General features: G+C 50.0%; 1 protein-coding gene across 1 annotated transcript; it reads right to left on the reverse strand.

The window, feature by feature from the left end:
- Window positions 1–554: 554 nt before the first annotated feature.
- MAN2C1 (mannosidase alpha class 2C member 1) lies at window positions 555–26,610 on the reverse strand. Its single transcript, XM_067534621.1, has 26 exons — window positions 26,130–26,610; window positions 23,937–24,062; window positions 22,182–22,305; window positions 21,465–21,535; window positions 20,781–20,958; window positions 20,119–20,308; window positions 19,098–19,204; window positions 18,593–18,703; window positions 16,521–16,613; window positions 15,735–15,851; window positions 12,533–12,628; window positions 11,905–12,050; window positions 11,523–11,646; window positions 10,341–10,462; window positions 9,437–9,522; window positions 7,842–8,003; window positions 7,351–7,433; window positions 7,066–7,160; window positions 6,503–6,607; window positions 5,975–6,131; window positions 4,976–5,119; window positions 4,086–4,195; window positions 3,357–3,436; window positions 2,998–3,143; window positions 1,852–1,955; window positions 555–1,770 (listed from the first exon to the last, which is right to left on the reverse strand). The coding sequence occupies exons 1-26, from the start codon at window positions 26,207–26,209 to the stop codon at window positions 1,653–1,655; spliced, it is 3,075 nt and encodes a 1,024-aa protein (XP_067390722.1). The 5' UTR covers window positions 26,210–26,610; the 3' UTR covers window positions 555–1,652.
- Window positions 26,611–26,944: the final 334 nt, after the last annotated feature.

Raw genomic sequence — 26,944 nt, forward strand, 5'->3', positions numbered from 1 at the left:
GAATGTGACCTGGGGCTTCCCCACTGACTGCCTGAGTACCCTCCTCCGTGGGAACAAAAGAGTGATTTACATTTTTCTGTGGCCCAATAAGTAGTTAATTAAACAGGGATGGGCCAGCGCCAGTTCCCTTTTTAAATCCTTTCTCCAGAGGAAAGAACTGCTCCAAGGTTCCTCCACTTGCCAGCTGTGTGCCCTACTGCCCCTCCCCCCCGGTGATAGGTGGCATCTGCCTGTGGATGCTTCTTTTAGCCCAATTAATAATTAAAGCAGAACTGCTTCAAGAGGAAAGTGTGAGGGTGCACACTGCTCCAATTGCTTTTTCCTCAGTCCCTTGTTGGATGCACTGACTCAGGGGCTTCACCAGCCCGAACACCTGGGCTGTAGAGTTCTTCAGGTGAGGCTGTGGGCCCAATAATTATTTAATTAAACAAACTTCAAACAAGGAAGATGGCGCAAGCCCTACTTTGGAACACCACGTAGCCCCCCCCTTCCCCCCCAGGTAGGCCAATCACTTGAGGGGTAGGTGAACACTGGTCTCAGCCCCTCATCTCATCCAGTAACGGGATTGAGCTAGATGCTCCCACAGCCTGGCTGAGTACCCAACTCACTGGCCTATGGAGTGATTCGCACACGCCCTGTGGCCCATTTAATAGTTAATTAGAGGAACAACTGAAGAGATGAGCCACATCAGAATAGCCTCTAGCTCAGTGGTTCAGGCTCTCACTTGAGAGGGCAGCTCTCTAGTCAAATCCCTCCTCAGCAGGTGGCAGGGAAGGGGGGACAGGACTTTGGGGCTAAGATTACGAGGGACTGCTCCTCATCTGGGAGGTGGGAAATCCTTGCTCAAATCCCTTCTTCTCATCAGGGACAGCACTGAAACTGACCCCGGCTCTCCCCTGTGTGGGGTGAGTAGCCTAGCCCTTGAGCTAGACAGTATAAGGGCAGCTGGCCCCTCCTCCTTTTTAATGTCACAGGCAAGAGTTAAACAGCCAGAGCTTTACTGGGCGGGTGTTTCATTCTTTTATTGTCCGTTTCTTTGCGTTTTACAGAAAGACAAGGAGAAAAGAAGCCACGTCTCTGTCCGCAGTGTCAGTGTTCTGGAGAAAACTCCCCACCGGAGAGCACAGGACTGTTCTCATTAGAGGGCATGGAGTAAAAGGAACCCAGTCTGCCATCATCAAGGTTCAAATCCCAGCACCACTCCTCTAAGAGGGGTAGGAATCTATTCAGGATGTTCACTTGTGGGTTAAGCCAGCTCTGTGATCAATCTCTCCCCCTCCCCTTACTAAGGGAGTGCCCCCCGTCCGGCCCTTCCTCAGAATCAGCATGGACTTGAGAGGTGTTATGTCAATATCAGATGAAAGCAAAAGAAGTTTTAAATAAGCTTAGATTGGGAGCATTAATAAGCTGTTGCCAACTCTCAAAATTTTATCCTAAATGTAGGATACTTGGGGATTTTTTTTGTAAGCTGCTGATCTCTGTCCTGACACCGCCCCTTGGAGCACACCGAGAAGGGGCACTCTTGACCACCCCCAATATGGAGGTGTGTTGCTGGAATCAATGTGTCCATGATTTGAGCCGCTAGGGCACTGTCCAGAGCACAGTGATTTCTGCCCATGGCGTTGGTTCCGGGAGAGGGGTTGGGCTGCCTCTTACTGGCTCAAGATCAAGAGGACGGAGCGTACTTGGAAGGGTGTAAAGGTAAGCTTCACGCCATGCTCCTCCAGCAACAAATGACTGCTCAGGTCTGGCCGTTCCAGGAGGTCACAGCTAGGGAAGGGAGAGAGAGAGAGAGAATGAAACTGAAGCCCCAGAATACTAGCATGTCCCTCCCTTCCCCCATCTACTTACTTGATTGCTTCCTTCACAGGAAAGGAGGTCTGGAGCCACGTGGCCACAGTGCTGCCATGTGACTCATACAGCCTTACCACCAGGCCATCGGGCCTGTCCTCAGCCTTAGTGGACAGAGAAAGACCATTATTCTCAGGACCAGCAAGATGACTAATAATACCTGAGCTCCAAATGCTTTTTACAAAGGGGGGTGGTATCATTACTCCCATATAAGAGACAGGAAAACCGAGGCACAGAGAGGGGAGGGGACTTGCCTACACCCACCCAGCAGAGCTGGGACTAGAACCCACGTCAGCTGAATCCCAGTGCAGCACTCTAGCTGCTAGCATACACAGCCTAGACAACACAGTGCCTCCTGCCAGCAATCCATGTGCAAGAACAGCTTTGGTTCACCATTAAAACTAGAGGAAAGCCAGAAGGAAGAGGTCAAACTTTGAACAGACGGTTTGAGTTCTGCAAGTCTCTGCCACAACTTTCTACCCCTCCGGAAGAGAAGTAATACTTTGCGATTCTCTTCCATGGCCGTCAGCGTGCTGACACAGGCAGGAATTGTTCAGCCCGGTTTATAGACTGGGCAATGGAAATATTCAGGCCTGAGTTTCCAGAAGGAGCCACTGATTTTAGGTGCCTCCCCTGCAAATGTTCACGTTGGCCCTGATCTCCTGAGAAGCTCGGCCCCGTCACCATGCAGTGAAGTACGCTGGATTTGTGGACGCTCAGCAACAGGCCGAAGGCAATATAAGATGGGTGCCTACAAATGAAAGCACCCAGAGCTGAGGCAGCTTCCCAAGATTTTGGCTACAGTGACCTTTCCCAAGTCCAAACAGCGAGCCAGGCTGCCCAACTACTAGCCCACACTGCTTCCCACCACCGTAGGAACTCCCTGCTCAGCTCAGCTGAATGTCAAAGATCTGGGGCATGGGGGGCAGATTAAAGATGAATGGAAATACCAATCACTGGCCTAGGCCTGAGAGCTGTAGTAACTCTCCAGCTAGGGACTTGGGCTCTGCCAACCCGCAGCGCTGTAATAATGGCACTCCTGCTGCACGATGCTAACGCAAGAGCTGCCAGTGCTGTCACTGCAGATAATGCTGCTGACTTCTTTCGATACCCCGCCGCCCCCTCGCCTCTCTTTGGGGTACGTGCCTGTTTGACACTTTCTAGCACAACTGCTGGCGAGTGCACAGAGAAGGCGCTCCAGGCTGGACACTGCACCGAGACAGCAGGCACCATGTGCAGAGGGAAGTTCAAGTTGTAGGCACAATGGATCACAGCCGCCTCCTGGAAGGAGCCTGCACAGAGAATACAACCAGCAGCTGTCAGGAGCGAAGCACACAGCACCCTCCCCATGTGAGACGGGACCAGTCTCCGTGCCACTCACCCTGAGAGTGCCCTCTGTCCCACACAGGAAGGGGGCTAGCTCCTTTGCCCCACATGCTCCCGTCATGAATTGGCAGCTGCTATGGGGCATATCAGTGCTGTGCTGCTTAGTCCCCCAAACTCACCCCTGTGAGGCATCATGGCGTAGGTGAACTGATGGTGTCCAATATCTGCAGTGGCATCTGGTGACTTTGGTGATCTCAGCCTGGAGCAGAGGGACAGATTAAGGGGGGTGGATCCTGTTGCACTGGCAGCACCACTCCCTTTAAACGCTGGTGCACTCAGACACACCCACTACCGGTGTCATACCAGCCTGCTGTCCCATCACATGGCAGGGAGCCCTGCACGCTGCATCCCACAGTCAGGCTCCGTGACAGTGTCCCGTTGGGGGAGGCGCTCCTGCTACAAGACAGCAACCGCCCTCTGCACTCACACCAGAAGGCCTAGGTTCTGTCTTGACTTGTCACCAAACACAGACCCAACACTAGGATCAGAGCATTCAAGAAGTCAACCCCACCGCAGGGAGCAAGGGACTGCGAGCTCAGTAACTGGATCAACAACAGGCAACCCTTGCTGCCTCCCCCCTTAGCAGCAAGCAAAACCCTGTCATCCCCTCCATACTTGACGGGACGGGGCAGAGAGCTGATCCACTTATAAATGGGACACATTCTGAAGATCCACAGCACAATATGCAAGTAGGCTTCAATTTCCAACCCAATCCCCCTGCTATCCACGGGGTGCAGCCCACAGTGTTTGCAAAGTTAAACAATAGCGCACATGGATGTAGCATCCCCAGTGAGATGAACTGTAAAACCAAAGCACCCATTGCCCAGACCTGGCCCCTACCCACTCACAGCGAGAGGCTCATCACGTTCTCATGCACCGATGCGCCGTATTTACAGTCATTCAGCAGTGCCACCCCGAAGCCATGCTCAGACAGGTCCATCCACTTGTGACTCCACACCTTGGGGAAACAACCGGCCTGGCATTAGGGGGCTGTCACCTAGGATGGTCATTTGTGGGTCAAGATGGGTGCTCCAGAAACTATCTGATCAAAAACACAAGGGGTGGCTGCGGGAAGCAGATGATGGCCCTATGGGCTCTGCAGAGGTTATTGGGGCCAATCCCTCTGAAGAGCCAAGATCCACCCATCAGGAGCCTACCTGAAAAGTTAGTCACCATGAAGGAAAGGTGACCCAGGCTCCTTCACCAAACTGACTGGCAGCTGCAAACTCCCTAACTCTAGGGAATCGGCCCTGAAGGAACAGCATGACCCACCAACACTGAAACACAACGTCATCTGCCCGAGGCCCTCTCCAGACAGCAGCAAATCACAGGCCATTCCAAGACAGGACTGGGCACTGGGAGTACCAGTGGGAGACTGGTACTTTACTATATCAATGTACAAAGCCATATCTGCGCCCTGGTTGGGATGGATTTGAACAGTGGCGTCTGCCTGGCTGCAGGCGGCCAACTAAGCCACCCAGCATTTTGTTCTCATTGAGGTCCCTTCTTAAAGCGCTGCTCTCTTGGGATACAGAGAATCTGCTCCCGGCAGATTCGCCTCCCTCAAGGAGGCAGCATATCCCTGCAGCAGTTGAGCATTCAGCAAGCAGCTGGTACTCCGAGGGGAGCTGTTCTCAGAGGGCACGCGGGGTGGGGAAGGAAGGGACTGTGTCCATTTGTCAGGGCTATTTCTACCTAGAGTGCTGGGGCAGTGACGGGGTCCAGGCTGCCCTCTCACCTCAAATCGAGCCCAGTCCCAGGATGTGTTCCTGTGCGTCGGCCTCTGCAGGTGCCCAAACTGAATCTCATACGTTGCATTCATGCTCCGCACGTGCCACGGGAACTCCACTTTCAGGAATCTGTGAGCCTCGTTCCAGTCAACCTAGAGCAAATGGAGCAGCCAAAAGGAAGCTCAGCTCATTGTAGGAGAGATGGTGTCATCTTCACCACAGTGCCTCCCCCATGCTAGCTTCTCCAAGAACTCCCCATTGTGGGCCAGCTAATTAACCCGCACCAACAGGGACCTGGTTCAAGGGCAACAGCAGGAAAGCATCAAGCAAGGGCTAAAACTGTCCCAGGGACTGTACTCTATTGCACTCTGAACGTGAGAAAACTGACCACATCCATCCATCCCCCCGGCTCTATCCAATCCCAAAGCTCTTCCGAAGTACTTCTTTATATGCAATAAAGGCTAGATGAGAATGGGCACCCAGGAGAAGCAGCAGAGGTGTTCCCAGGACGGGTGTTCCCTCCATTGAGGAGATACGCCTGACTTTGGTTACGACAGTTCGCTATCTTGGCTACTTGACTGCACAAAGAAGCAGTCGAGTGCTCTCCTCCAGTTCCAAGCTTGCCTTGCCTAGGATGCAACCTTTCCTTGGACCTTGTCCCAGCCATCCACACCTTTACCACCTCTGGGCTCCATTACGACAACGCACTTGCCCTTGGGAATGCCATGTAGAAACCTCTGGGCCTGAATGCAGCTGCCTACTTATTAAGCAGTGTGTCTTGCATGATGCTTATTGTGCGTGGGTTCCACGGACTGCACTGACTTCCCGTTCATTTTTGGGTGCAAGGCAAGACATTGGTTTTGCTCTATAAAGCTCTGTGTGTGTGTGTGTGTGTGTTATTGTGTGTGTGTAAAACAGAGGAATTTGATCACTTAACTCTGGGATTCTCTCTTCCCCTCACTGCAGTCTGTATAAGGAGGGTGTGGCCTGCACAGGCCTTTCCAAACCTGGGTCAGGAATCGAAGATAAGGACACATGGCATCCAGGATGACCTCTTGGGTGATGACACTCCGCTCACTGATCCGCAGAGAGAATTTCACACTTCCCCGTAAGCCCCCAGCCAGGACAATTTCCAGAGGCGTCAGAAGGGTTGTGATTGGCTTCCTAAAACAGATGTCAAGCATAAGGGTTAAGATTCAGGGGGTGACAACTCTGTGTTCAAAAGGCTAACATAAAGCACCTACACTGGGAAGACATGGGGAGCACAGGGAGGTATACTCCCAGGTATACTCCCCACCCCCATGAAGCTGTGTTTTTCTCACCAGAGGAATTCTTAGACCCTCTCCCAGGTACCTTACACCATGCCACGCTACTCTCCTGGACACAAAGGGCTGGAAAGAACAAGTATATGGTTTCCCACTGCGGAAGTTTTGTCCTCTCTCTGGGAAGTTGGTTCTTTGCTACATTCCCAAGAGGCAAAGAGCTCTGCAGTGTCCTAAAGAAGTACCAGTACCCACAATGCACTGCTCACGTACCTGGTTTCCAGGTGATAATCCATAACATCCCAAGCATCCCAGTACAAGGGAACATCATCAAATATCACAAACTGGTTAGCACAGTGACCATCAAGGATCGACTCCCTGAAACAAAGTAGGGAGGCAGAGGATCAGCAAGGGAACAAGAAGCTGTGGTGGATGATACAAGAATTCCATGTCCTGAAACAGTATTCCAACAGCCTGGAAAGAGAAACCTGCAGCATTAGGTTCTCTGGGAAGAGATGAGGTGGGAGAAACGAACCAACCTTTCACTTGGCGGACAAGCCCCACAGGAGGCCATAGTTAGAATGAAACTGAGGGGAAGAAGAGGCCTCAAATTACTCCCCACTGGGTTTCATCCCCCCCAGTCTGTCCAGCCAAGATGGAATCACTGGAGATCGTTTCAGGGAAAGCAGATCCATATTCTACTAGCGTTAAGAAAAAACAATGTAGGTGATCAGCTCTTTGGGGGAAGGCCCATCTATTCCTGTGTTTGTGCCTGGCCCCGATTTGGGTTGGTCCTCAGGCACTGTCGCAGTAAACACGCTGAATAATAATACTACCTCCCCGAGTGCGCTAAGCGAAGCGACATCACGCGTCCCATGGAGTCCAGGTGAGCTGCGATAACCCCGTTCTCCATGGTAACAGAACCATCCGCCTGGTGAAAAAGAGGAAAGAATCAAAAGAGAGCACAGGCTCTGAACCAGCCAAAGTGCTTGGGGGTCGGGCAGCAGAAACGAGACAAGTTACTGAAAACGGTGTTTGCAAATCCAGCTGGGTGGCACTACAATCCCTTTGCCCACAGAGCTTTCTGATATGCAAGCGAGGAGCCCCATAGGGCGGCTCACCTGTTTCATCACCGTTACAGGATGAATGGGTGTTAACGAATCATTCACGGCAGAGTAGCCCATGCTAGGCACCTTCACCAGGGCTGAAAGGAAGAGAGGCAGAGCAGTTCACTCAAACACTTTTCCCTTTAGAAGAGATGTCCTCTTTCTCGCTCCGTGCGATTGGTTCCCCTCTTCTCCAGGAAACACCTTCCCCCTGCTCTGATGTCCCAGAGCTTCCTCCATGAAAATAACCTTTCCATGTGATGCTGAGGAAGATGGAGCCTATTTCTAGAAATCATGGATAAGCCAATGTCTTTCTCAACAGTATGAGAGGCAATGGCTCTGTATCCTCTACATGACTGGAACTAGCCAGCCATAGCTTTGTTGGTCTAGTTTTCCTGGTCCACCTCCCCTACTCTGCTCCTGTCCTTCCCACTAGAAGATTTACGATGCATCTGTGCATTGCGGGGGATGATCTGGAAGTCTTTAGACTGGCAGGACAATGGCACCTAAGGTTTCTGCTCCAGGCCTGCAGACGACTTCAGTCCGTTCCCAGGGCAAAGTGTTCAGAACAAGGAAGCTTTCGGTCATCTCCGAACCAGTTGGCAAAAGTTTTCCAAACAAGGCCTGAATGGCATCTTTTAGGAGGAGAGCACCCTCACTACGGATTTCTGGCAAAGAAAAGGCATTTCAGTTCAGAGCAGGCTATTATTAATTACAGAGCATCCAAAAGCAGGCCAGGCTCTTTAGAGACATACAAAAAATCCAGAGTGATAGAAAGGATGTAGTACACACTGTCCATTTGCCTCATCACACCTAAGCTTACTCTTTATTGTAACCTTAATTCCCCCAACTCCCTTCCAGTCACCTGTTGTGTTTAACCCTTGGCTACATTTTTCTCCAGTTATACTCTGCATTCCCTCCTTCCGCCACCCTGACATTCCTCTGTCCTCCATGCACATTCAGACTGGCCATAAAACATAACATTTTTAACAGTGATGGTAATTACGCATTGAAACAAGCTACCAAGGGTCGTGGTGGAGTCTCCATCACTAGCAATTTTTAAATCAAGACTGGATTTTTTTTCTAAAAGATCTGCTCTAGGAATTATTTTAGGGAAATTCTCTGGCCTGTGTCATCCAGAAGGTCAGTGAATTCTTTCCCAGGTGTCTGGCTGATGGTCTTGCGCACATGCTCGGGGTCTAAGTGATTGCCACATTTGGGATCAGGAAGGAATTTTCCCCCAGGTAAGACTGGCAGAGTCCCTGGAGGTTCTTTGCTTTCCTCTGCAGAGTGGGGCATGGGTCACTTGCTGGTTGAACTAGAGTAAATGGCGGATTCTCTGTAACTTGAAGTCTTTAAATCATTATTTGAGGATGTCAGTAACTCAGCCAGAGGTTAGGGTCTATTATAGGAGTGGGTGGGTGAGGTTCTGTGGCCTGTGATGTGCAGGAGTTCAGACAGATGATCATGATGGTCCTGTCTGGCCTTAGCATCTATGAGTCTGAGAGATGATCACAATGGTTCCTTCTGACCTTGTAATCGATGAATCGCTGCAGCCGTTCCTAGCATCCTCCCAACAACCCTCCCCATCCCCACTGCTCAAACTAGCCCTTCACATATGTTGTCTCTGCCAGTGTCACGGGGATCCAGGGGCCACTGAAGTCTCCACCTGCTGAGGGTCTCTGCTTGCCAGACTAGGACTGTGTAACCAGACACAGCTGGAACATGTTTTCTCTGAGGCCCCTCGGTATCATCAAATGGTGAAATGCATATTGGCTGAGTGCAGCGGGGACACAGACCAGGGAACTAAGGGCATCGTTCATCCTACCAGCCTCTGTGGGAAGCAGGATGCGCAGAGCAGGAAAACAAGTCTGGTCTGGTTAGTTATTACTGACACCGAGAGCACCACCCCTAAAGTAGAGTCCCCAGTGTCTCGAGGGGCTGTTACAAAACCAAACCACAACCAAACATTCATCAAACCAAGCCAGGAGTCAGATCAAGAAGCAGGGACAAAACCTTTCAAAGCACACCTGGCAGAGGGTGTTACAATGAACCCAACCCACTTGGCAGGATAAGCCTCCTAGCACAAATCACTCCTCACCTGCGTAGTATCTCATGGAATCCTCCACAACTAGCTGGATACAGCTGCCTGGCAACACGTCATGGAACTGATTCAGGAGCAGCAACCTGAGCCCGGCAGCCCAGGGGACCAAGGCAAGAACCAGAAGAGAGCTATGGATTAGTCTCACTATGAATGATCTATGCCACCTTCATTCTAGAGGACGAAGCCCTTTGTGTCTTGCAGCCAGCAGATGGGGAATTGCAATAGTCAGGCAGTTCTCACATGCACATGGTAACTGTGGACTTCTGGCTTCACATCACCACTTTCATTCCATCCATCAAAAACATGAGTTCTGCTGGCCCCTGCTCTCACTGTTAATGGAGACTAGAGAAAGTGCAGCTCGCTCACAAGTCCGAGCTCTCTTAGCAGGCAGCTGAGCCAGGCATTTCCTAGCCTTCTTCTGGGAGGATTCCCAGTGCACAGGTTTGGGAGTTTACAGAAACAAATGTACTTGTTCCCTCAATTCCCTGCCATCACAGCGAACTTGGGCACTGGCGGCATCTTGGTCTCTCCTGGTCTTTGCCTGTGGTACAAAGCAGTTTAGCCTCTTGAGGACTAAAACTGAAGTCATTGGGCTCCACAAAGGGTATTTCTAATGGCCTGTGATATACAGATATTTCTTCTGGCCTTAAACTGTAAGAAACTATGACATATCTGTCCACAGAATCAATTCTTGGGAATCAGTCTGTTATGGGACTGTCTGGCTTTGGTCTATTAAACTATAAACATGGATGAGGCTATTTTTCAGTTTGCTACTTTAGGCATTGTTTATTACAATCTCACTTAATGAAAACACCGCATCAGCTTGGTTTTTATATACATGAGTCTGATTATCGCTGCAGCTTTATCCAATCAATGATGACACTCGGACGAACTACTTTACCTCCAGAGATGCTGCAGTTTGATGGAAGGATACTGGAAAGTACTTTTCTGGGTTAGAGCAAAACTACTCAGCACTTCAGCATCATGGAGTATCTGCTCGCATTCCCGATTTCCTTTCTTTATCTGATCCCAAAGCAGAAAAAAACAGGTTTTTAGGAAGAGCTCTATCAGAGGAGATTTTTGCCATCTGTAGCAAAACATTAGATCAGACATCATGATGTAGGCAGTTAGTATCTATTATGTATTCACAGATAGCAATGAGATTCTCTTTACCCTGGAGAGGTACCATCTCCAGAGCCCCTTCCACTCTGACAGTCGCTCAGGAATTAGTTAGCTGCTCTGAAAGATGGTACTTCCCGCAATGCCTTTGCTCTGTTAATGGATAGCAGCACCCCATGCTGCCATGTCAGTTTTGGAAACAAAGGGGTTTGGGTGGCAGCCTCTCTGCATCACGTTACCGAGGTCAGGCAGAGACACACACTCAGCTGGAGGCTGAATGCCACCTCTTACCGCTGGGAATCTCCCTTCCCTCCCCTCCCCCCTGTGCTCAGGAATCAACTCGAGATCCAATGAACAGCTTCAGCTCATCTCCGGTCCAAACCAGAGCATCCCTGGAGGTTTCGAAGTGACAAGGAGCACAGTTCAATGAGACCATGTCAAGTAGTTTAAAGTTGAGACTTAAGGTCTGTAAAGAAGAAAACCTGAATTAACCAAAAGCAGTGCACGGCAGTGCTGAAAACCCAACCCACCAATGCTGTGCCAGTGCATGAGACCTAGAAAGCAGAACCGACCTGAGCTCAGTGTAGACCCGCTGAAAAGAAGACTAGTAGAAATGGCATTAAAATTGGACCATCTGCAGGAATCTTGTCTACACTAGGCCTCAAGCTGGTGGGAATTTTCTATTAATTTTCCCAGTGCAGCCAGAGCACCAATCACTGTAGCACATAAGGCTCTGTCCTGATAATTTGTATTGGACTAACTGGGAAAATTAAATGGGCTTCCAGCTTTAGAGAATCCCAAGGTCTTTACCAGGTCCTGGCTATGGAGCTAAATTGCACAAACAATGGCACACCAAGGAGGTGGATTCAGCGTGGAAGTGTTCTCTACTGGTCAGAGTTAACATTGACCTAGATAGTTTCCACCCACTGCCTTATCTCCCCTCCCTTCCTGGGCAAGTAGTAACCTGGGCCTGGACAGTATAAGTGCCGTTGTGCAGCTCCAGGAACAGTTCTCCTATCCAGGTGCACAGCTGGGTCCCCTCCTTCTCCAGCACAGAGAATAACTGGTCAGGTGTGGACATCTGAACCCTATGGGGGAGAAATGAAGAGAGTGACAAGACAGGCTTAGCAGCTGCTACCCACTGCAGAGAGAACAAGGAGCCCTCCATCCCTAGCATGAGATGATTGATTGTGAGGGGGGAAATGACAGCCCCATCCCTGAATCATCAGTTCCCTCCAGCCCCACTCTCCAGAATGCTAGGACCAAAGGGGTTAGCAGAAAGCTCTCAAGAGTCAGCACTGAGCTCTGAAGGACACACAAGGAGAGAGGGCAGAGTCTCCCCGGACCTGGGTAGCCCATCTGTGTCTCTCATTCTCTTCAGCCTGTCCAACATCTTCTGGGTCGGGCCACCTCCTCCATCTCCAAACCCAAAGAGAGCAGCACTGTGGTTCACACGGCCTTTGTCTCTGTTGTTCTTCATGGTTTTCAACATCTAGAGAGATTTTATATACACATCACATGTGGTCTCAGGCCCTCACACAGTCAAGCCAAGGAGAGCCCTACAGGCATAAAGATCAAGCACTAGCTTGTTGATTTACCACCATGATCATTCTCTTTTCAGCTTCACCTCCCAGCATACATCCACCATGGCAGAAGGAGACAGGAGATGTGAGACCCCTCCCTCAGTGACTCATCAGCTCCCCATTCCTCCATGGATTTATCTTTAAAGTGCAGCTAATTATAAAAACTCAAGGCACTGACACATTGCAGACAGACAAATCTGGGCTTTACTCCAAACATCTAAAGCCCCCACCTGTTCATCCTATCACCTTTCCCACCCCCTCTCCATGTGGTACTCCCCTTCAACAGCCTTTGCTTATGGCCCAGATGGCTGTGACATTCCCTTACAAGCTGGATACACTGGGACAGAGAGACAGATGCATACCCATCTGCCTACAATGTCACATTGCTCACCTCCTCCACATCACCTATTAGACTGTAGGAATTGCCAGGTGGGAAATGGGCCAGAACTCGGGAGCCATCAATGCCTTGCCAGAAAAAGGTGTTGTGCTGGAAGAGAGCAAAATGACACCAAGAGGGGCGTCTATTACAGCTTGACAGGGGACACTGCCAGAGGAAGGCACATTAGTCCAAGGAGCTACTGAAAGGAAACTGCTGGTTGTCCACCATTAATTTTTCAAAGCTGTTGGCCGTCATACTTCAGCACTTTATGATGATGTAATCAGTAGCCAAATCTTCTCTTGTCTTGAGCTCCAGTCAGCCTCACAGACACACAAATGGACTAGCCCTGTTTCAACAGGCACATGCACACACCCATACTCTCTGTGGTGGATGACATACGCATATCCAAGCACATGTTCCTAGGCACACAATCTGGCTGTTGTACAGGCGTATGGCCAATGGACACATTCTCACTCAGTCCTCCACTGACAGACACTTAATGCCAGTGACTAGAGGCACACTTTGCTATACAGAATTCACATAGGAGGCTCCATCTATACCAAATGGCAGACATAGAAGCAATGAGGGAAATCAGCAGAACAGGAGGGTTTGGACTGGTAACACTCACCCCACTGCTCCTGCAGATTTTGCAAAGTGCAAAGGTAGCAGGAAACAGGAAGCCTGCTAAACAACCAGTGGGGCCACTGGATGATGAAGTTACTAAAGGAGCACTCAAGAAAGATAAGGTTATTGCGAAGAAACTAAATGAATTATTTGCATCGGTCTTCTCGGCTGAGGATATGAGGGAGATTCCCAAACCTGAGCCATTCTTTTTAGGTGACAAATCTGAGGAACTGTCCCAGACTGAGGTGTCAATAGAGGAGGTTTTGGAAGAAATTGATAAATTAAACAGTAATAAGTCACCAGGACCGGATGGTATCCACCCAAGAGTTATGAAGGAACTCAAATGTGAAATTGCAGAACTACTAACTGTGGTATGTAACCTATCATTTAAATCAGCTTCTGTACCAGATGACTGGAGGATAGCTAATGTGATGCCAATTTTTAAAAAAGACTCCAGAGGCCATCCCAACAATTACAGGCTGGTAAACCTAACTTCAGTACCAGGCAAGTTGGTTGAAACTATAGTAAAGAACAGAATTATCAGATACATAGATTAATACAATTTGTTGGGGAAGAATCAACATAGTTTTTCTAAAGGGAAATCATGCCTCACCAATCTATTAGAATTCTTTGAGGGGGTCAACAAGCATGTGGACAAGGGTGATCCAGTGGATATTGTGTACTTAGATTTCAGAAAGCCTTTGACGAGGTCCCTTACCAAAGGCTCTTAAGCAAAGTAAGCTGTCATGGGATAAGAGGGAAGGTCAGTAATTGGTTAAAAGATAGGAAACAAAGGGTAGGAATAAATGGTCAGTTTTCAGAATGGAGAGAGAGGTAAACAGTCATGTCCCCCATAGGTCTGTATTGGAACTAGTAGTGTTCAATATATTCATAAATGATCTGGAAAAGGGGGTAAATAGTGAGGTGGGAAAACTTGCATATGATACAAAATTGGATCAGTAATTGGTTAAAAGATAGGAAACAAAGGGTAGGAATAAATGGTCAGTTTTCAGAATGGAGAGAGAGGTAAACAGTCATGTCCCCCATAGGTCTGTATTGGAACTAGTAGTGTTCAATATATTCATAAATCATCTGGAAAAGGGGGTAAATAGTGAGGTGGGAAAATTTGCATATGATACAAAATTACTCAAGATAGTTAAGTCCAAAGCAGACTGCACAGAGTTACAAAGGATCTCACAAAACTGGGTGACTGGTTAACAAAATGGCAGATGAAATTCAATGTTGATAAATGCAAAGTAATGCACATTGGAAAACATAATCCCAACTCTGCATGTAAAATGATGGGGTCTAAATTAGCTGTTACCACTCAAGGAAGAGATCTTGGAGTCATTGTGGATAGTTCTCTGAGAATATCCACTCAATGTGCAGTGGCAGTCAAAAAAGCTAACAGAATGTTGGGAATCATTAGGAAAGAGAGATAATAAGACAGAAAATATCATATTGCCTCTTTATAAATCCATGGTACGCCCACATCTTGAATATTGCATGCAAATCTGGTTGCCCATCTCAGAAAAGATGTATCTTAATTGGAAAAGGTACAAAAAAAGGCAACAAAAATAATTAGGGGTATAGAAAAGCTTCCATATGAGGAAAGATTATAAGACTGGAACTTTTCAGTTTGGAAAAGAGACAACTAAGGGGGATATGATAGAGGTCTATAAAATCATGACTGATTTGGAGAAAGTAAATAAGGAAGTGTTGTTTACTCCTCCTCATAACACAGGAACTAGGGGTCACCAAAAGAAATGAATAGGCAGCAGGTTTAAAACAAACAATAGGAAGTATTTCTTCACACAACACAGTCGACCTGTGAACTCCTTGCCAGAGAATGTTGTGAAGGCCAAAACTATAACGGGGTTCAAAAAAGAACCAGATAAGTTCATGGAGGATGGTCTGTCAATGGCTATTAGCCAGATGTGCAGGGATTGCTGTTTGCCAGAAGCTGGGAATGGGTGAAGGGATGGATCGCTTGATGATTGCCTGTTCTGTTCATTCACTTTGAAGCACCTGGCATAGGCCACTGTCAGCAAACAGGATACTGGGCTAGATGGACCATGGATCTGACCCAGTATGGCCATTCTTATATTCAAAGATCTGATCATTGCTCCTCTTGCTCTGCTGCTCAAGATAAGACAGGCAGGGCAAGGAGCCTGGAGACACAATCTGGCATCCTAGGAGCTTTTAGGAAGTAGAATAAGCGACCATTAGGCTTCGTGTCTCCTGGTCCCGTGCTCAGCTCATATGTACCCTCACAAAACCTGCCCTGTCGGTTTTGTAGGAAGCAACAGAAAGTGGAAGAAGCAAGTCTTTGTAGAGCGGAAATCTAGATGTGAACTCTGGGCCGCTCCTAGGACTCCAGAAACAGCTGAGGAACCTGGGTCAGCATGGTGAAAAAAAGTGGCCACATATCACATCCATTAACTAGCCCCGTACATCTGGTGAGCTCTTTGACTGAGGGCCTATGCCCAGAGACCAGCAGGAACAGTTCAGCTAGTAGAAAGATTGGTCATATGTGAGCCCAGTGGGCAGATTCCAATACACACACGCACACCCCCGCAGCCCAGCTCACCGGGAAGGTGTTCACCAGGCTCCAGCTGAGTTTCTGAGTGAGGAACCGTTGTATCCCACAGCCACGCATCAACTGGGGCAGCTGGGCTGAGTATCCAAACGTGTCCGGCAACCAGAACTGGGAGCAGAAAAGACAGCGTGCAAGAGAGCGAAACACAACCCAGTTACTGCCTCAGGTGTCTCTCAGACAATGCACCCCAGTGCACAGGCATGCTTTGGAAGGCTATATCCCCCACATCTCTAGGGCAGAGATGGGAACATGCCCAAATTCATTGCAGTTCTAATGCCCTGCACAGAGCCACCAGCCTGGAGGAAATATTGCTAGGTAGTGGGTGCTATACGAACTAGCCAAGACCTATGTACTGGGGAGTAGAAAGAGGAATGCTGCACCAATTTATCCAAGGGCTTAGTAGCAGCATCTGGCTTGTGGAGCAGTTCAGGCACTAGTTTAGGACTTGGAGACCTGGATTCAAGTCCCTGCTCTGCCACAGACTTCCTGTGTGACCTTGGGTGAGTCACTTGGCCTGTCTGTGCCTCAGTTTCCCCGTCTGTACAATTAGAATAGTAGCACTGCTCTACCCCATGGGGGTGTATGCAGAGAGATACAATAGACTGAAAAAACTCAAATACTACGGTGATGGGCCACATGCATACTTTAGACAGATTGTTCCTAAGTGAGCGTGTCCCACAAAGAATGAAGCAGAGACACAGGGAATATCAGCTCTGGCAGGGCCTCCCCCCACAAAAAAGGAAATGCGTAGAGGATCCACCAAGGAGGAACACGTACCTCCAAGCAGAGCCTCCCAAACTGCTGCTGGAAAAACCGCTGTCCTTGCAGGAACTGACGTACCATCGATTCGCCACTGGGAAGATTCCCATCCTGGGAGACAATGGCAGCCCTGAGAAATGCTGTGCAGATCTGCTGCACCCCTTGCCAGCAGAAAAAGGAGACTGGCTACCCTAGTAGCATGCACCCCATGGCAGGTCCACCACATACAGCTCCCAGCTGAGACAATGCAGGCCTGTCTGGACTTGATACATCCTCCAGATGGATGGAAGAAGGTGACAGGGTCCAGTGGAGGGGAAAAGCTGTGCTGATAATAGAGCTGAAGATGCAACCCAATTCAAGAGAGACTGCCATGATTTGAGGGAGAACTGGACACCCCAAAAACTCCCGGCAGGTTTTCCAGATTCAAGATTATATTTACAAAGGGTAGGGCTGATGCAGTGGATAACTTTCTAAAGGATAGGGGTCAGTGGATGAGGGTAAAGGTTCCAACGTTAGGGCCCCAAGGGCTAGGGTGGATGTACCAAAGGGTAACAGGTCTCCAATCTAGGGGGTAACGTTTTAAAGCATAAAGATCCCCAGCAAGGATTAGTGTTCCCATTGTCAGGGCTCTGCAGCTAGGGCCAGGTCTCCAGAGCATTGGACTCCCTGAGCTACAGTTCCAATGGGTATATCTCCCTGGGACAGGGGGATGGTTCCATAGGGTAGGGCTCCTGGTCTAGCATTAGGGTTCCAGAGGATAGGGTTCCCCAAGTGAGGGTTAGGGTTTGGGGGTAGGGTTCCCTGGGGTTAGAGCTCCCCAGGCTAGGGTTGGGTACCAAACGGTAGGACTCTCCAGGCTAGGATCAGGGTTCTAGAAGATAGAGATCCATGGACTAGGATTAGTTTAGAGAAGGTAGAGATCCCTGAGCTGTGGTAAGCATTCCCATGTGTACATCTACTGGGGCTAGACATAGGGTTCCAAAAGATAGGGCCACTGTGCCAGGGCCCCCGAGGGATAGGGCTCTCTGAGCTGGGATAAGAGTTCTAAGGGGGAGCAGTAGTCTCCAAAATGGTAGGGCTCCCTGAGTTAGGGCTCCAAAGGTTAGACTTCTCCCGGCATAAAGCTATTGCCAAGTGGTAGCACTCCCTGGGCCAGGGTTCCAAGTGTAGGTTTAGGGTTCCAATGGATAGGACTCATCAAGCTAGGGTTAGGGTTCCAGAAGGTAGGACTCCCAGGTTAGAATTCCTGAGGGTTGGGCTCGGCCGGTTACGGTTCCAGAGGGTGGGATTTCGCAAGCTAGGATAGCATTCCAATGGGTCAGGCTCCCCAATTTAGGGTTAGGGTTCCAATGGATAAAGATCCCAGTCTAGGGTTAGATTTACAGACGGTACAGAGGGTAGGACTTCCTGGAATACGGTTAGGATTCTAGCTGGTAGGTCTCCCCAAGACAGCATTATGGTTCCAGAGCATAGGGCTCCCATGGCTAGGTTAGGGTTCAAATGGATAGGACTCCCGCAGCTGGGGTAAGGGTTCCAGAGGGTACGTCTGGGGCTCCCCACGATGGTGTTAGCATTCCAAGACAGAGGACTTCCCAAACCAGGGTTAGGGATCCAGAGGGTAAGATCCACAAGCTAGGATTAGGGTTTCAAAGGGTAGAACCCCCACAGTTAGGGTTAGGGTTCCAGAGGGTACGTCTCCCGCAAGCTAGGGTTAGGGTTCTAACGAAGAGGACTCCCCAAGCTCAGCATAGGGTTCCAGACTGTAGAGTCTAGAGTTAGGGTTTCTGGGATACTAAAGGGTAGGGGGTCACAAGGACTGAGGTTAATGTCCCAAAGGGAAGGGGTCTCTGAGCTAGGATAAGGATTCTAAAGGATCGTGGTCTTGGGGTTCCATTAGTATTCCAAATGGTAGGCTTAGGGTTACAGTTCCAGAGGGCAGGGCTCCCAGGTTTGGGTTCCAAAATCCCTCTCTTGGTTCCTCTTGAGCATCTGAGCAGAGGAATATGTAAGATAAGGCATCTGAGACTCAGTAACGGATCCGGTAGAGATAAGACTCAGAGGGCAGTGCAGAAGGGTTGCTGTGTTCTTACCATTTCTACCCAGGTGCCACCAACAGGTATGAACCGTCCCTCTTTGGCATAGCCCTGAATCTGAGCGAACAGCCCAGGATACCAGTTCCTCACCCACTCAAACTGCTGGGCCTGCAGAGAAGAAAGGAGCCATAAAGCACACGGAGATTATTCCCCTGCCCCACAGACTTCGAGGAGAGAACACACCTCTCACCAATTTGCAGCAGCTGCAAACCTGAATTTTCAGCAGGCATTGAAGCTCAGTGCAAATAGGACTGGTTCCGGACCTGGCAGGAGAGCTCTCTGCTGCCATGCATGAGGCTTAGACTCAAATCTGCACATGGCAGCTGAGGTTGGGAGCATGGCAGAAGCAACTTGAAGCCAAGGGATAGAGGAGGAGTCCCTTGCAAAGATCTATAACAGCCCCTGCCAGCCACTTACCATCCTCCTTAGAATATGCACCAACCTTCCTCCTGTCTTTGCTCCAGTTTTGCTGCCCACCTTGGGGCAGAAGATGACAACTCACCTGTGAACAGGCAAACGTGAACTCCGGGTTCTTCTCCATCAGGCGTACGACGGTCACCCAGCTGCGAGCGCACTTGCGGACAGACTCCTCGTATGGCCACAGCCAGGCTGCAGGGACAGAGGCAGGCTGAATGGCCGTTATTTTATATACACACGCAGCCTGCTGCCTGCCAATGCCCATTCTGTGCTCCCAGCTGGAGACACAATAGAGCAGTGTTTCTCAATTGGGGTTCCGTGGAACCCTGGGGTTCTGTGGGAACCCTGTTAGGGTTCCGCGAGCAGCTGTTCTCCACGCCGCCGATCAGCTGTTCCCCGAGCCGCTGTTCTCTGCGCCGCCGAAAAAGGGAAGATGTCCCGGATTTTTCGGCGGAGGGTTTGGAGTGTAAGTGTAATTTAACTGAGAAACGACCTACTTGTTTGTGTTAAGAGTTTGGGGGGTTCCACAATTATTCATAGAGTTCAAAAGGGTTCCGTGGCCAAATTTAATTGAGAAACACTGCAATAGAGCCTCATCTGGGATCCAAGCTGTGTTGCCTTTACAAGAGTCAGCCACTGAAGGGTGCTGAAGACCTGGGAAAATCACGCTATTAAAATGTCAATGGATTGAAAGGCACATGGCTGTAAGCCCTTACTCACCTCTCCGTGTGTCACAGGGCTTCTGCCAGTCCTGGGTACCTCACTCACTTTCCCACAATAGCATGACTAGGGAAAACCCCACTGGGAATGTGAAATCTAGGGACCAGGCAAAGAAGTGGGTGAATGGACATGAGGCTTTGCCATGCCCCTTTGTAAAGACTGGCTTTCAGCCCTGTGGTAAGTCCACCTTCTCCAGCTATGTACATTCTGTAGCTGATAGCCAGGATGTCTCTTTCCCTAAAGGCTCAAAGCATCATTTCTACAGCACACTCAGTGCCTGCTCACCTGAAAACTGCTTTGAACCCCCAGCAGCACCCACCATCACTGCCCAGCCCTACTAACCATAGATCTTTCAGTAGGCATGCATCACCTGGACCCATTCTTACCAGTATCAATGTGGCAGTGGCCCATAGCATGGATCGTGTGCTGGCTCTCTCCATTTTTCTGGCTGAAGATGGAAGAGGCGAGCTGATGCACTGCAGGGAAGGTAGAGGAGTCGGTGACGTCAAGCAGGTTCACCATCTGATTGGCCACATACAGTGCCTGGAAGCTCCGCTGGTTTTCCTCCCCAAGGAGCTGAGGGAGGGCAAAAGTGAGAAGAAACAGATGCTGAACTCAGCACCTCTGTCATACTGGACAGGCTGAGAGTCTATATGAGGTGAGGTCTGATTCCTGACTCAGCCATCTAAATGCAACTGCACTGAACTGCTGCACCTGTGGAGAGCCCATTAGCCATGTCCTACCAACTTCCCACCTCTCTACCTACCAATGGTTTGATCCAATACAGAGCCAAAGGTGGCATTTCCCTCACTTAGTGTATGCACCTTGCTCCTCTGGAGCTCAGGGGCTGCAGATATTAGCTGGCATGATGAGACAAGGAGATGCTTCCAGTTGTAAACAAGCAAATACTTACTCATTCAGGTTTTTTGGTAGAGGCTGGAGCTCTGAGGGAAGGAGGCCAATCCAAGGGAAAGTCATAATAAAGGGAGGAGGGAGGGAGGTAGAGGAGCTGGAGAACAAAAGAGACAGAGAAGGACTAAAGTATTACCGTGGCCATGCCCACTAGTATCTCAAAATCTACTAGTAGCTCATGGACATCCCTGTTGAAGACCACAAGCTCTGCCTTGTTCAGGGTGAACTTCTTGTCAGGGTCAGGAGGTGCAATCAAGCTGCCATTTCCAGCCCCAAAGAGACCATTGCAGGCAACCTCCACATAGACAGTCAGACTGTAGAAACAAGGAAAATGAAAAAGGAAGTCACCAGAGGTCACTGTGTTCTCAGCGTGGAGACTAGGAAACAAGATCTGCCAAAAACACAGGGACGGTCGGAGCAGGCCAGACCAATGGCCCATCTAGTCAGGTACTCCTGTATCTTATGGTGGACAATGTTTCAGAGACAGACACACCACACCCACCTAACTGCGCAACACTATCCCATGGGGGACAAATTTCTTCCAGATCCTAGCTAGTTAGCAACTCACACCCTGAAGCACAGTTATAGATAAACCTTGTCATTGTAATCCAGCCAGATGTTACCTCATGAGATGAGCAGCCAGTGGGTGACAACGCTGCATCAGAGCACCTCATTCCACTCTGAATAGAGAGGCCTGAACACTTGCCCCTTCGGCCCCTCCACAAGCGTGTGGTGTGGCTGCTCCAGGAGTGTCTCACAGTTCCTCCAAACAGTGCAGGGTGGGGGTTTCCCAGAATTTCAGGCAAGCGTCAATGCTCACCTGTGAGGCTCTGCCTCCTTCAGGCCGTCTGTCAGGATATAGCTAGTCTTCTCCCCTTCTTTAGTCAAACCCTGTGTGTCAAGACAGGGAGGAGGGACATTTAAATAGTTCCATGGCAACGCACACATCAGAGATGTTAACATGGGTTAGATGGGAATGGCTGCCACTCTGCGTCAATACCGAGTCACTAAACCATGGGTTGTTGACACACATCAGCAGAGGGACCCTTCTGACACATGGCAGATGATCATGGAGTTGTATGTACTGAGATCCGTGCTCTCTTTACCTATGGGACTATTACAAAGAGTAATACAACAGCACCCTGTTGAATGAAGGAGATTTTACTCACCTTCACTAGGATGAGTCTCCATTCTCCAAACACACACTGAAAACTTCATGGAAAGGATCGGGTTCGCCTGGAGAGCTGTTACTACCCCAGCGTTAATCCCAATCCCATGGGTATGCCATGCTACAGACCAATGGTTGGGAATATTACATTAAAAAAGTTAAAACCCACAAAACAGGGAAGCACTATATAGTGAGAGGACATTAACATCCAGTCTGATTCAAACCATGTAACAAATGGCAGGGAATTCCTACAGCTCAGTTATAAAGGGCTGACACAAAGGACATGTCATGGAAACGGCTTTGATCGCGGCACTGCCCATGGCATACTTCTAATGAAGATCTGGCGTTGGCACACGCACTTCTTCTTACCTGGACTGGCTGTGCATCCCTCCACACCATCCCCTCGCCATCGCTTTCCCACAGGAGATGCACTTCCTTCCCCATCCATTCTCTGGGGATGCTAAGCTCCACTTTAAACCAGCAAGTCCGCCACCTGAAAGAGACAGGCACATATGCTCGTGAGCTGATGTTGATCCACTAAGGATTAAGCATTTCCTTATGAATGGGAAACATGCACACGCTTCTACAGCCTCAGTAGAATCTCTAAGGATGTCTGTGGGGAAATCACGTAGTATTTACCAACATCAACGCACAAACACACACAGGAGACAATTCCTCCAGGGCCTACTTTTAGTTTTTTATAGGAGTGAATTTAGTGTTTATCAAAGAGGCTGGATTGACAGCCCCGGAGACTGAGGTCTTATCGATACAGATCAGGTATGACAGAGCAAAGTCAGCATCCCACACCCAAACACATCAAGCCTGACCCACCAGGAACATCCAGGGGCCGTTTGTGCTCCAGAGCTCATTCAGTCCTTTACCTCTGCTGAGAAGGTCACCAAGGGGAGGAAGTTTAGTGGCGCTTTATCTGTACAGACACCTGTCTCCCAAGAACAGGATCGAGACACCCACACATTCCACTCAGATCCCCAGAGAGCCAGGCCATCTCAGACAGCTGTCAAATGGACCATCCATCAGTAGTTTGACCTGTTCTCTCAGAGGAATCAGACACTGAGATCAGCTCCATTTTCCATTCCCTCATCCAGCAGGGCTTGGCAGTGCTATAGGCAGCAATTCCATGAGGAGAAAGGAATGGCCATGCTGCAAGCATAAGACAGACAAAGGGGGATCTCACATGAGCAGCGTGGGGTGAGATCAGAGGAGATTGTTTCTGCAGGGATAGCGCAGCTACCCATCAGGCAGGAATAGGCTTTGGAAGGGGAGAAAAGGGATGAAATCAACCCTATTTCATGAAGGCGCAGGGCTCAAAGATCCATTCCCAGCATCACTGTAGCTTGACAGAGCATTCCACCAGGACTGCAGTCATGGAGTGAAATAAACTACGGAGAAGTTGGAGGACAGGGGCTCAGCATGGACACTGACAGGTCCCAGAGATCTTAGGTCAAGTTTTAGTCTGGAGTTTATTTTTATACCCAAATTACAAACTCCCAAAAGCCAGGTATATATGATACCTCCTTTAACTGCCTCAGCACTATCACAGGCCTTCTATTGTGCCTAGAGATTTGCCAATAGGCCCAAAATATAAATTAAAATCAATCAAAGTCCTAAACACAGAGCTGAAAGAATCCAAAACAGTAAGGCAGTGGGCTGAGCGAAGAGATTTCAGTGTGTCTGGTTCATAGTCTAGTCCTGCTTCTGACACTGATTTGATGTGCAGCCTCAGTCAAGTTCCTTAACTTCTCTGTGCCTCAGTTTCTCCCCAAATGTAAAACAGGCAGGATCATACATCTTCTGTCCTACTTCATCAGGAGTTTGTGAGGATTAGCCAATATGTGTACAAACAACTTGAAGGTACAAAGTGCTAAAGGTATCTTTAGGTGAAGAAAAAAAATAGCTGTATACACACAGATGTTGCATACAGTTCTACTGATTAACATCTGTAGCAGCTGGGAGTATAAATGGAATGTAACACACAGAGCTCATTCTGTCCTCTAGGGGAAAAATGATGGTTACTTCACATCACTTCCTCATTTAAACAAAAGGCAGTTAAAAAAATCAATTCAAACCCCCACCTCGCCTTGTTCCTCTAAGGCTGGTACTTACGTGGGTCCAAAGGAGTCCCCAACTTTCGCAGGTCTGAATTCTTGTCTGACAGCTTCATCATATGGGATTCGCTGAGGGGTCTGGAAGCAGGAGAGAGACACCAGTGGGCAGGTGTCCCTGAACAGCCTGCAATAAAGATGACAGGCAATAAAGCAGAACACCCGAGGTACAAGGATCTGTCTCCCGAACACGGCTAAAGCTTTGTCACAGCTTGTTTTTTCCCAGGGGTTCCCCACTGCAGAAACATTCAGTTTAAAAAACCTCACCAAACAATGTTTTAAAAAGCTAACAATCCCATTTCTTGTTAGTCTGACAATACGCCTGCTTGCCCAGCGTGGCATGTGGACTCCATCGGCAGCAGAGCCTGTGTGCCAAGCCATTGGGATTTTCTTTGTTCCCACAAACCACAGAATCATAGAACTAGACAGCTCGAGAGGCCATCTAGTCCAGCCTCCTGTGCTGAGACATGACCAAATAAACCTAGACCATCCCTGACAGGTTTTTGTCCAACCTATTCTTAACAACCTCCAGTGACAGGGATTCCACAACCTCTCTAGGTAACCTGTTCCAGAGCTTAATTATCCTTACAGTTAGAAAGCTTTTCCTAATGTCCATCCTAAACCTCCCTTTCTGCAAACTAAGCCGATTACTTCCTGTCCTATCCTCAATGGATGTGGAGAACAATTGATCACCTTCCTCTTTATAACAGTGTTTTCCTTTTGTTCCTTTCTATTTAAATAACAGTCACCACCTTTCAAACAGATACCTTTGCAAGCAAATGTTACAGCAGTGTTCCCTATATTAATGTTGGATGAAGCAATGACAACCCACACCAGCTGAGAATCTGTCCCTAAGTACACTAACAAACTAAGTACAGGGATACTATGGTACAGTTATCTACTTATACAGATTTTAAAGGCACTAGCTAAGCATTATGTCTTAAAGTATCAAGAGGAAATTTAGAGTCCAAACAGAAATTCCACTCTTGAAGCAACACAGTGTAGTAGTCTTAGATCCAACATTTCATTCATTCGAGTTATGAAGAAGGGATTTACAATGCAATTATTGGTTTGCTCATTTCCAGGAAAGTAGGATTTTTTAAAATGTAATATAACGGTCTCTTTTCAGATATCCTCCCAGGTTAGTGGCTGCACTGTGCTGCTCTCAGAGTAGCGTGTGTGTATGTGCAGACAGCTAGCTGTGAGAACAGCAGTATTGCTCTGAGGCTGGATGGTTCCCAGTTTCTCCCACCCAGGCCAGTCTACCTGACTCCTTCGCACCCCATGGCAGGATTGGAAGGGGACACAACTCATGGGTCAATACTGTTGATCTCACAACCAGCTTCCTGTGCATGCACAGATTCAGGGCCCATGCACAGATTCAGGGCCCAGTCCTGCAATTTATTCTAGGTGGATGGGCTACGTGTCTACACAGAAGCCCCATTAACTTCCATGAGGCTCGGCCATGACGCTGGGGTCCTGAGCAGAGCCATTTGCAGGAGCAGGGATTAACAGGACAGCTGCCAGGAACAGATGCCCTCACCGGAGGGTCTATGAAAATAGTCACTTCAGTTGAAACATTTCCCTGCTGTGGCCAAAGGAGCCCTTCCGGTGGGCTAATGAAGGGAGTATTTGGAGAGCTGAACGACAGGCAGATTGTGGTGCTGTGACAGGGTCTCTGTTCTGAACTGCTCCCCAGGGTGAAGGGGAGAACCTCCACCCCGCAGTGCGAGGGACCCAGGGGGACTGCCAGGCTGAGCGGCGGGGCAGCAGACCTCAGACTGACCAGCCCAGCTGAAGGGAAGGGCAGGAGATGTTAAAAGCCCAGCACAGGCCCTGGCAAAGGCCTGCTCTGTGCTGGGGACCCGGAGCCGGGCCGCACCGGCTGGGAAGGCGGGGACACAGCGCAGACCAACCCTCCGCCCGCCCGGCCCAGCGCAAAGCCGGAGTCCCCACAGTAGACACCGGCGAGCAGCGGCCTTCACTGGGGACAGACGCCGCCGCCCTCCGGACCCCGCAGCCGGGCCGGCAGGAGCAGGGGCTGGGGCTCGCTCGGCAGCACACATCCCCGCCCCGCGGCTCCGAGCCGGGCCGGGCCGAGCCGAGCGCTCCCGCGGCCTGGAAGCGACGGGGCCGGGGACTGCCCCCAGCAGGCCCGGGGGACACAGGCCGGGCGCCGTTTCCCGGCTCCCACCTGCTCCGGAGCTCGGGGAGGAACTTCTCGACCCGCTCCAGCGTGGTGCGCCGGTGCTTCAGCACCAGGGCCCCGGCCATGGCCCCGCGGCGCGGGCAGGAGGGAAGGGGAGCTGGCGGCGGGTGCGGACTGACAGCCGAGCCGAGCCGAGCTCAGGCTCTCCGGCCTAGTTAGCATGCGCCAGTGTCCGACCAGTGGCCCCGGGCGGACCCGGCTGGCGGAGCGCCGCGCTGCGCACTGGGGAAGGACGTGGGGGGGGGCCGAGCAAATCCTGGCCTGTGCTACCCGGGACCCAGTGGCCGGGGGCGTGGCCTGGGCTGGGTCCCGCCTCTCATCGTCACCTAGCAACAGCCCCCCCATCCCTTCCTCTCAGCATCACCTAGCAACGTGCCCCGCATCCCCTGGGCTCCCCCGTAGCTGACTGCTCAGGGGAGGGAGCAGGGCGCACCCCCCAGGGGGGTCCCTCACAGCTCCATGGGAGAAAGGCCCGCACAGGGATCCTCAGCGGGACCCAGTCCCTGCTGCGCCACAAGCTCCCTGTGCCACTTAGGCCCAGACCCTCATGGGCATAGGTACCTAACTCCCACTGCCGTCCTGCCATCTCCTGCCTCAGTTCCCCACCTGTGCAATGGGGGTAACAGCGCTGCCCTGCCTCCCAGGGTGTTTTGAGGATAAATACCCTAAAGATTGCGAGGTGCTCAGATCCTACAGGAATGGGGCCACATGAGTACCCAAGACAAGACAACCCACAGAGATATAAGAAAACCTACACATACCTTCCCTCCTCCTCCCCCCCTTTCCCACTCTCCACACAC

The sequence above is a fragment of the Emydura macquarii genome, unplaced genomic scaffold (assembly GCF_026122565.2).
Source record: "Emydura macquarii macquarii isolate MOO-44397 ecotype Brisbane River unplaced genomic scaffold, CSIRO-AGI_Emac_v2 contig_3451, whole genome shotgun sequence".
NCBI classification, from domain to species: Eukaryota; Metazoa; Chordata; order Testudines; family Chelidae; genus Emydura; species Emydura macquarii.